The 9779-nt window shown below is 44.6% G+C and overlaps 1 protein-coding gene across 1 annotated transcript in view; it reads left to right on the top strand.

The window, feature by feature from the left end:
- Window positions 1-50: 50 nt before the first annotated feature.
- LOC143274624 (GATOR1 complex protein DEPDC5-like) overlaps window positions 51-9779 on the top strand; it is a 200464-nt gene continuing 190735 nt past the window's right edge. The window contains exon 1 of the mRNA XM_076578494.1: window positions 51-124. Within this exon, the coding sequence (XP_076434609.1) occupies window positions 82-124 (43 nt within the window). The 5' untranslated portion in view covers window positions 51-81. The remainder of the gene's footprint in view (window positions 125-9779) is intronic.

Raw genomic sequence — 9779 nt, 5'->3', positions numbered from 1 at the left:
TTGGAGTGATTGCCCTTCTTTCCAATCGTAACTTCATTTGCGGAGAGTCTCACAACTTGTTCGCAAAATTCGGCGAAAACGATGACAAAAACATTCAAGTTATGGGTACACAGAAGCAATCCAAGTGAGTTGGTTATGGCTGCTCAATTATGTGGAAGAAATTACTTTATAATGTAAGACTTGTATACATAAAATACATTTTGAAAGAAATGAAAACATTGTGTCCATCGTGACTGAGTGTCACAAGATCTTCAGGACTTCACCATCATGTTCAATCTTCAAATTGGAAGGTCAGCCGTCATTACTGACTATTAATGACCTGTGTGCGCAGAGGCGTAAAAAAAAAAAAACAACAACAAAAAAACAAAAACAAAAAACAACAACACCTAATCAGAACCTAAGTAGATCTATCTTCCTACCGGAGGGGGTGACAATGAGAAAGAACATGTATACATATTCCCTCCCACCCACGTCACTCGCAGCGTCCCTCCGGGGGGAAAAAAAAGGGGACTAAACTGTGATCTTGTTCAGCTCCCTCTTGAAAGCTACCAAGGAGGGAGCCTCTACTGCTGTTGCAGGCAGGGAGTTCCAGGGGTTTTGAGAAACTGGAAAAAAAACAACAACAGTGCCTTACAGTTTCTTTTAAAATCAGCGCAAAAAAAAAGTGTGTATGTGTGTGTGTGTGTGTTCGTTCGTTCTTTAGTTTAACGCCTTTTCACAGTAAGTGATATTGAGGGTAGGAAAAAAATCGAGTGAGTTGATGGGGGTTTTTGGGGGAGGAGGGGGGGTTGAGTTGGGGCAGAGGTGGGGGGTGGGGGGGGGGGGGGGTAATTACTGTGTACGCATGCAAGTAAGTGAAAGTATGTGTGTGTGTGTGTGTTACATATAGAAAATGATTGATTTAAGTTTTGTTAGAAAAAAAACAACAACAAAAAACACAACAATATAACATATTTCTAATAAAAAACTAACAAGTATAACAGCAAACCAACTGGACTATTTAACAAGGAGTTGAAAAAGTCATACATTAGCATGGACTGCTGAAGATCGTCAACACTGAAGATGATTTCAGTTCAAGGATGAGAGACTTTAACATATTGCAAGTTGGTATATGATTGGCTGTTATGTGAGCACCACAGATGCAAGAAACATTACTGACATATTTTGTCCTAAAACAATTCATTTTCCATCTGCAGATTAGAGAAATGATTTGCCTCTTATGAAAATCATTATGGTAATGTTTACACATGAAACCATACATTTTCTCTATGTTCTTATGTAACTCCGAGTTACCGGTGTGTTTTTCTTCAAACTGAAATTTTGACCACTGGACTTTTTCTACCATGGTGTAACATTCCTGTAGTGAAAGCGAAATATTTAAATCTAACTCCTTCATGGAGCTTCTAGCTCCTTTTTTTTTTTTAGCCAAAATGTCCACTTTTTCATTATAGTAAAAACCGCAGTGAGATCCAGCAAAAGGTTATGTGAGAGCCTCTTAGTAAGAGTTTGTGAATCAAATGGTTAATTTAAAAAATGAGTTTATACCTAACCGTTTCTTTTATAAGTTCAATAGCGTGAAGAACTGATTTTAGAATCAACACAAAATAGAATCTGGAATGTAATTTTCGGAAAGGATATCATGAAATTTAATGCCATTAGAATTGCTTTGAGGGTGTGTGTGTGTGCACGCGCTTGCTTGCTTGTTGAGGGGTGAGTGCTGAATGATAGTCAGACTGAGAATCATGGAAGCATAGTCTGGTAACAACAGAAACAAGCACCCCCGAATGGTAACAACAGAAACAAGCACCCCCGAAAACGGAGTATGGCTGCCTACATGGTGGAGTAAAAGTCGTCATGCATGTAAAAGCCTGTTTGTGTACATATGAGTGAATGTGAAAGTTGCAATCCACTAAGAACAACAACAAAAACCAGCCCTCCCCATCACCTCCATTGTACGTGTAGGAGGATTGTGCAAGAGAAGGAAAGAGCTACTACACCCAAAGCCCTTTCAGTTAAACTTAAAGTATACATGCATCTGACGCAATTTAAAGTTGAGAAACACTGAGAGAATATTGAATATTTTTATTCATTTATAAAAACGTGAAAACAGAATATTAAGTTGTTGACAGAGTGCTAGAAGAAGTTGATTTTCATTAACTCATGGGTTTAAACATTGACAATAATCTCTGTTGGTCAGATTATATTGTTTGATATCTAAGAGGATATTGAAGAAAAAAAGTTCAGTAGAATGAAACATTTTCTTGATCAACGTACATGAAACATTTTTCGATGGTTATTAAGTTATTTACAACAGATATTGATTATGCCTGAACATGTCAACCACCTCACCACCAATAACTTGAATTACCCATTTCAGTCTGCTTAGTACACTGGACTTAGCACTGAGACAGCCCTTCTCAAAATTGTGAACGATTTGTTAACTTCGCTTGACAACAGTGAAATATCAATTCTCTCCCTCCTTGATCGTTCAGCCACTTTTGATACTGTTGATCATCAGATTCTCCTCAACTGTCTGAACCACACTTTTGGAATCTGTGATCTTGCTCTCTCATGGTTCTGCTCATAATTATTTGTCTGACTGGTCCTATGTTGTTTCTGTTTGTGGCCTTTTATCCTCCCCTTCCTACGTACAGTTTAATGTGCCACAAGGCTCTGTGCTTGGGCCCATTCTGTTCTCTATATACAACAGATTTCCACCATTGTCAATCATTATTTGTTGTCCCACCATAGCTTTTCAGATGACAACCAGCTGTATCTGTCAGTGTCTCCATCTCTCCTTCCCTCTCATTGAATCTACTCAGCTCTGGATCTCTGACCTGAAGGTATGGATGACTAAAAACAAGCTAAAATTAAATGAGTAGAAGACTAAAATCATGATTATCATCTCACCTCACAAAGACTCTTCTTCTTCTTTGCATTCGACAGTTACGCAGTCAGGGTCGAAGTCCGAGGGATGCCACAAACTCGGACGTCCGGTGAAGATCGGCTGCCGTCCCCCAGAGCTTGGTGTTGAGGTCAGCACCCCCAGGCCAGGACTGCTGCCGCATCTTCTCATACAGGGGGCAGTCTTGGAGAATATGGGATGGGGTCTGGTCAGCCTGGCCGCAATCACATAAGGATGTGGCTGCCACTCCAATCCTCTTCAGGTGTGCTCGGAGGCCGCAGTGTCCTGTGCGAAGGTGGTAGATGGTAGTCTGGTGTCTTCTCTCCAGTGTCCTGATGGGATCTTGGTGTGCCTGGTAGCCTCCGTTCAGGGTGACCCAGCCTCTTCGGAATCTGCTGCGGAGGAGTTTTTGTTTCCTCATATGTGGCAGGAATAGTTGGCTGTGTGAGCTGGCTTCCTTCCTTAGCGAGGTGGTCTGCACGCTCGTTGCCTGGGAGGCCTACATGTGCAGGCACCCACTGGAGGGTCGTTGGGGCTGTTTGGGTAAGGGTTGTGAGGGAGGCCTTAAGGGACTGGATAAGTGGACCAGGATCAGGGGAGTCAAGGGCCTGGAGTGTGGACATGGAGTCAGTGAAGATGGAGATGCTGCCAAGGGGCTTTCCACAGGAGGAGAGGAATTCTGTTGCTGTTTTGATGGCCAGGACTTCAGCTGTGAAATTGGAGCAGAGCTTTCCTCCAGGGAGTGCGATGCTGCTGTGCTCTCCATCGGGAAATCTGACGTAGACACCACTGCCTCCGTTGTGTGTGGCTTCCTCCGCTGATCCGTCCGTGTATACATGGGTCCAGGAGCTGGCTGGGTAGGACTCCTCTATCATGGCCAGAGTCAGGATCTTGAGAGTGGCTGGTTGCTGGTCTTTGGTGGTGATGCCAGGAACTCTGAGGCTGATGGTGGCCTCTATCTCTTGGTCAAGCCTCCAGTCAGGCAAGGCAAGGTCAGTGCAAGACTCCCCTTTTGCCGCCAGAACATCGCTGTGCTGTGCTCTAAGTGCTTTATACTGGTGATTGAGGCTCTGACGTTTGAGACGGTTCTTGGTGGGCTGCTCCAGTCTGTGGTGTAGGTGATGTGAGGGCAGTCTTCTGAGCTTCTCTCCCTGCATCAGGACTTTCAGGTTGCGTCTTCTCTCCAGGGGCTCAACGTTAGCAGTTTTCTCCATGTCATGGATCGGCGTGGACCTCATGGCTCCAAGTATGAGGCGTAGTCCCATATTTTGGACTTTGTTGAGCCGGCTCTTGTTGGTCTTGGAGGCTGTGCCCCACGAGGTTGAGGCGTACTCCATGGTGGGTCTGACTGCTCCCATGTAGACCCTGGCGAGAAGCCTGCTGTCTGCTCCCCAAGTCGTCCCGGCCAGCTTCTTCAGCAGGGCTAGCTTGCGGATGCCTCTCCTCTCCATCTCCTCAATCTGGGGCCTCCAGGTCAGGCGGGTGTCCAACTTGACGCCAAGGAATGTTGGTGTATTCGTCTGGGGCAAGACCTGTCCCTTGAGCTTCAGCTTGACTTGCTCGTTGGCGGTGGAGAGAGAGAAAAGTGTTGCGTTGGTTTTGGTGGTGTTGAGCTCAAGACCCCAGTCTTCTGTCCATGTAGCGATATTTCTGACGACTTCCTGAAGCCGGTAGGAGGCCGTGCTGGTGTGTTCAGCAGATGTCCATACTGCCAGGTCGTCTGCGTGCAGACTGTTGGAGACGTGCTTCGTGATGTTGTCTCTGATGTCGTTGATATACAGCAGGAACAGTGTTGGGGAAAGCACTCCTCCCTGGGGGACACCCTCATGCAGCTTGACCTTTCTGCTGTGGAAGCCGTCTAGTTTGACCCTTGCGGTCCTGCCGAAGAGGTAGTGTTGGATCCACATGTACATCTTGCTACGTACGCCGGCTTGGAGAAGTTTCAGGATGAGGCCCTCCTTCCACACTTTGTCAAATGCTCTCGACAGGTCAAAAAACACGGCCAGTGTCTTCTTCTTCTCCTGAAAAGAGTTTTCGATGTCCTGGACAAGGAGGGCTAGTTGATCTTCTGTGTTTCGGAATTTTCTGTAGCCGGTCTGGGTGGGTGAAAGGATGTTCTGTGTTTCCAGGAGGAAGGTGAGGCGGTGGTTGACCATCCTTTCCAGCAGCTTGCCGACACAGCTCAGAAGGCTGATTGGTCTGTAGCTGTGGGGGTCCTTCTTGTTCTTTCCCTTCTTTGGGATCGGGATGATCTCTGCCTCTTTCCAGATGGAAGGCACAACTCCTGCTGTCCAGCTGTAATTGAAGATCTGAAGCAGCACTGTTCTGGATGCTGGTCCCAGGTGCTTCAGCATGTCGCCAGTGACACCATCAGGCCCCGGAGCTTTCTTGGGCTTCAGCTTGCGGATGCCTTGTTTCAGCTCCTTCATGGTTAGTGGTTCGCTCGTACAGCTGTCATCTATGCCATGTGGGTCCGATGTCATAAGTTTTGTGGTTTCCTCTCGTACCTGCTTGATGCGCTGTCTGGACATGTGGATCGCACTCTCCTCTCGGTATAGTTCCGCAAAGGTGTTGGCTGCGGCCTTTTCTGTTTTCAGCTGGTTGTCCTGCTCGATGACGGTTTTGCCTCTGCTGGGGTTGTCATCGTTCAGTTTCTTTGTCAGCTTCCAAAGCCCCTGCATGTCTGTCTCCATGTTCAGGGAGGATGTCTTGTCTTGCCAACTCTTTCGTATTGTCTGCAGCTTTTCCTTTGTGAACGCAGCTTTCGCTCTGTTGTGTGTCTCTACAGTTTCGTCAGTGGGGGAGCTCTCCATCGTGTCCCTGGCTTCACTGAGGATCTTGTGCAGGGTGTCGAGCTCAGGTGTCCAGTAGGGACGGTAGTTCCTGCGTTTGCCACGTGGAATAGCTGCCTGCGCCGCGTCTAATACTGCCTTATTGAAATTCTTGGCATTTTCGTTGATGTCTTGGTGCGACAGTGTCAGCGCAGAAGTCCTCTTGTCTACCTCGTGCTTGAAAAGGTCCCAGTTTGCCTTCTTATAATTCCAGCTTGCTGGGAGCCTGGTGGGATGGGTTTCAAAATGTCTTTGTACTGTAATGATCACTGGCCTATGGTTGCTGCCTCCAAGCTGGGGCGACACCTCCCTTTGGGCAATGCTATGGATGTCGTCTGTCGCGAAGGCCAGGTCAGGAGTGCTTGTGGTCCTCCATGCTCGTGAATAGCACTTAGGTGGATCTTTTGGACTGTTGATGAGGATCAGCTGGTTACTGATTGCCCAGTTTTCCACATCTTCTCCCTTCTTGTTAAGATCTTGGTAGCCCCAGCTGGGTGAGTGGCTGTTAAAGTCTCCTGTGATGATCCAGCTGTGGGAGTCAACGAGGATAGAGTCAAGCTGTATTTGATTTGTAGGTGAGTAGACATTGAGGACTGTCACTGACGTGCCTGGCAACACCAACTTGACTCCCAGAAATTCTGTGTCGAGATCAGCTTGACCAGAATTCTGGGTCTCTGCCGCTGGGATGTTGTTTCTTACCAGGGTGATGAGGCCTCCCTTTGGTCTGTTCTCTCGGTCTTGTCTAAACAACTCGTAACCTCTTATGAAAAAGCGGTGAGTGTTCTTGAGGTGGATCTCTTGGATGCAACATACATCGATCGCATTTTCACGCAGAAAACGTTGGAGCTCAACCTTCTTGCGCTGTACTCCTTCCGCATACGAAGTGCTGCTTGCCCATGTGCTCCATTCTGTTCTCCCCAAAGAGACTGGGAAAGATCGCGTCCGTGGTCGGTAGTAGTGGATGGGCCCCTTTGAGGCTGAGGGCCCGGCACCGTCTCCCCCCGGCCATGGTCCAGGAAGACGACACCACATCGGTCTAATGTTGTCTGCGTAGCCATGTGTCGTATAGTGCGTGCACAGCCGGTTTTGACTAGATCACGCCCCTTAGAGAGGCCACTGTGGTGCCGTCTTCGGTGATCTCCTGTTCTGGTAACGGTTTACAGTTGGCTGGGTTTTCTCTTGGGAGTTTACCTTCTCTTGGAAGAACTGCTTGCTGAGGTTAACGGACTCCATCTGCCCGGATTTTTCTTCAGGGTTGACTCCCGAAGCCTTTCCTATGAGTAGGTATGGCCGCAAGGCAGCGGAGGTTTGAAATCAGAGTTTTCCTTCTCTTAGATGAGCTGTCTTCCCAGACTGATGAGCCTCATCTACCCAAAGCACTGGTTTTCAGGCGCCAGGTGACCTGCCTTCGCCCCTTCTCCTATCAGTAGTAGCAGTTCCGCCGGGCTTATATCTAAGCCACACGAGCAGGCTAGGAGCTGGACTTAGTTGTCAGAGGCTGTTGGAGACACGCGCTGTGAGGGGCATTTTATAGACAATGGGAGCTTATCCCCATTGCCACCCCTCGGCTATGACAACCTTGGGACCACCTCACAAAGACATTACCACTCAGTCTCTCTTCCTTCCTCAAGATCCCTCAGTGGCACAGACTTTCCTCTTTTCTCTTCCGCACATAATCTTGGTGTCAAACTAGACCAGTCTCTTTCCTATCAGCAGTATGTTGCAAATATATGCAAATTGTGTCGGTTTCACCCGTCTGTGTTGTGGTACTTTGAAATTCGCAAAATTGCATCCATTTGTCATCTCCTGACTGAAGATGCAACCAAAACTCTCCTCTGTGCCTTTGTGCTGTCCTGCCTGGATCATTGTTAATTCCTTTCTTGTTTGTTCACCCAGTTACCTCATTGCTAGACTTCACAAAGTCCAAAACCATGCTGCTCGCCTTGTCTTTCGTTCCTCTAAATTTGATTGTGTCTCTCCTCTCCTTCATGCTTTACACTGGTTCCCAGTATGAGAAAGAATTATTTACAAAGTTGTCTGTCTTTGTTTCAAGTCTGTTGAGGCTACTGGTTCACAGTGTCTTTCTGATCTCATTCATCCGTACCCCACATCTTGATACCCTCACACCAACTCTGTCTTCTTCTGCCACCTGCCTGTTTAGGATCCCCCCTGTTCGGCCCAAAATGTATGGCCAACGCAGTTTTTCATATTAAGCCCCCATTCTTTGGAATCAACTTCCTCAGCCTCTCTGTCACTCATCTTCACTGCAGTCCTCCAAGTCCAGTCTCGAGACCCACCTTTTCCCCTCCTGAATAATTCTCAACAGCTTATCCCTTTCCAGAATGAACTGAAATGACTATCATTCAGTGAGTGAGTTTGAGAGTTTCAGAATTTGTAGATTGTATTTTTGATTGTGTACTATTTACGATTGTGTACTTTGGCTTGAGTGTGTGCGTGCACGCATGCTTGTGTGTGTTGTGTGTGTTTTAGGGTGTGTGTGTGTATGGGGTGTGTGTGAATGATTTAATAATATTTTGTATCTTGTGTTCAGTTTTTTTCCTTTTTGATATTTATGTCTCTCTCTCTCTCTCTCTCTCTCTCTCTCTCTCCCCCTCTGTGTGTGTGTGTGTGTGTGTGTGTGTGTTTTCTTTTTCCTATTTGTAAATGCCTTGAGCTTGTTTTCAAGATTAGGTGTAAATACTACTACTACTAATGATAACGATAATGATGATAATAATAATAATAATAATAATGATAAGGATAATGTTGGGACTCAGCGAGTAAGAACTGCTGAAAACCTTTAGAAAGTTTGTTCTCACGTTCTATCAAACTGATACTTCTTGAATCCTCGTATTTGCAAATTAATGACTATGTCTTTGCAAATTAATGACTACAAAGAACTTAACATTCTGCCCTTTAATCTAAGATGTCGCTTCAGTAAAGGTGTCTTTATTTTTCTATGCATAGAATGATGAAGAACATTGCATCATCTTCATGAGGAATTCACAGTGAGGAACATTCAAGGAAAAGATACAATTTCCACCCCATACCTAAGAACTGATCTCTATATAGTATATATGTCACCACTTACCTTTTCGGATAGTGAGTTATGGACTGAAACCCCTGATTATTTAAAATACAAAAATAGCTATCCTCATTTAGGAAATTTGGAAATTATGTTTGAATGGATAATTGATATTAATCAATAACAATTTTGCTTTTTCTCCCCTCTGTCTCTCTCTTCATCTGTCTTTTCCATCATCCTTCACCTTCTGTCTCCCTGTCTCTTCCCCTCTTCTCTCTCCTTAATACCACAGGTGCATGACTGTATTTTAGTTATGTGTTTTTAAGGGTTTCTTTATATTTTAATTTCACTTTTTAAGTTTCCCCTTTCTATTTATTTGAGGTATATATTTTTTGCTTTTGCTTTTTATTTTTTATTGTTTTTTTGGAGACATTATTTAAATTTTGCAAGTTGATAACTTTGCATATGTATCTTTTTAAAAATAGAAATATATCTTTGGTCTAAATTGCTCTTTTCAAATGATCATTTGATTTGTTTCTCAACCTTTCAAGTGAGGATTATGATTTCATCAAGTTTTGGTGTTTTTCTTTCTTTCATTCTTCCTTTCTTTTTCTTTTATTGTTATTGTCTTTTCCCTCCTTCTCACTCTTCTTTGTTTCTTTTCATTCTTTTCTCTCTATTTCGTTTGTTTTGTTTTTAATGATTATGGTTTGTACATATGTATGTTTGAATGTATGTTTAAATGTATGTATGCATTGATTGATTGATTTTGTGTGTGTGTGTGTGTCTGTGTGTGTGTGTGTGTGTGTGTGTGTGTGTGTGTGTGGTTGGTTTGTCACATTTTAGTGTGTATACATAACATTGATGCAATGTGTTGTGTGTAAAACCACGTGTTGTTGTAAAAGTAATTAGAGCAGATTTATAGATAATGTGCTATATTAGTAAAACTATTTTCTTTGTTTTGTTGCTGTGAGGGCATGGCGAAAAGAAGTTTGTAGCTTATCCTTTAATCCGCAAT

Source organism: Babylonia areolata, chromosome 29 (assembly GCF_041734735.1).
Source record: "Babylonia areolata isolate BAREFJ2019XMU chromosome 29, ASM4173473v1, whole genome shotgun sequence".
NCBI lineage: Eukaryota > Metazoa > Mollusca > Gastropoda > Neogastropoda > Buccinidae > Babylonia > Babylonia areolata.
This window is presented reverse-complemented; position numbering and strand designations above follow the sequence as displayed.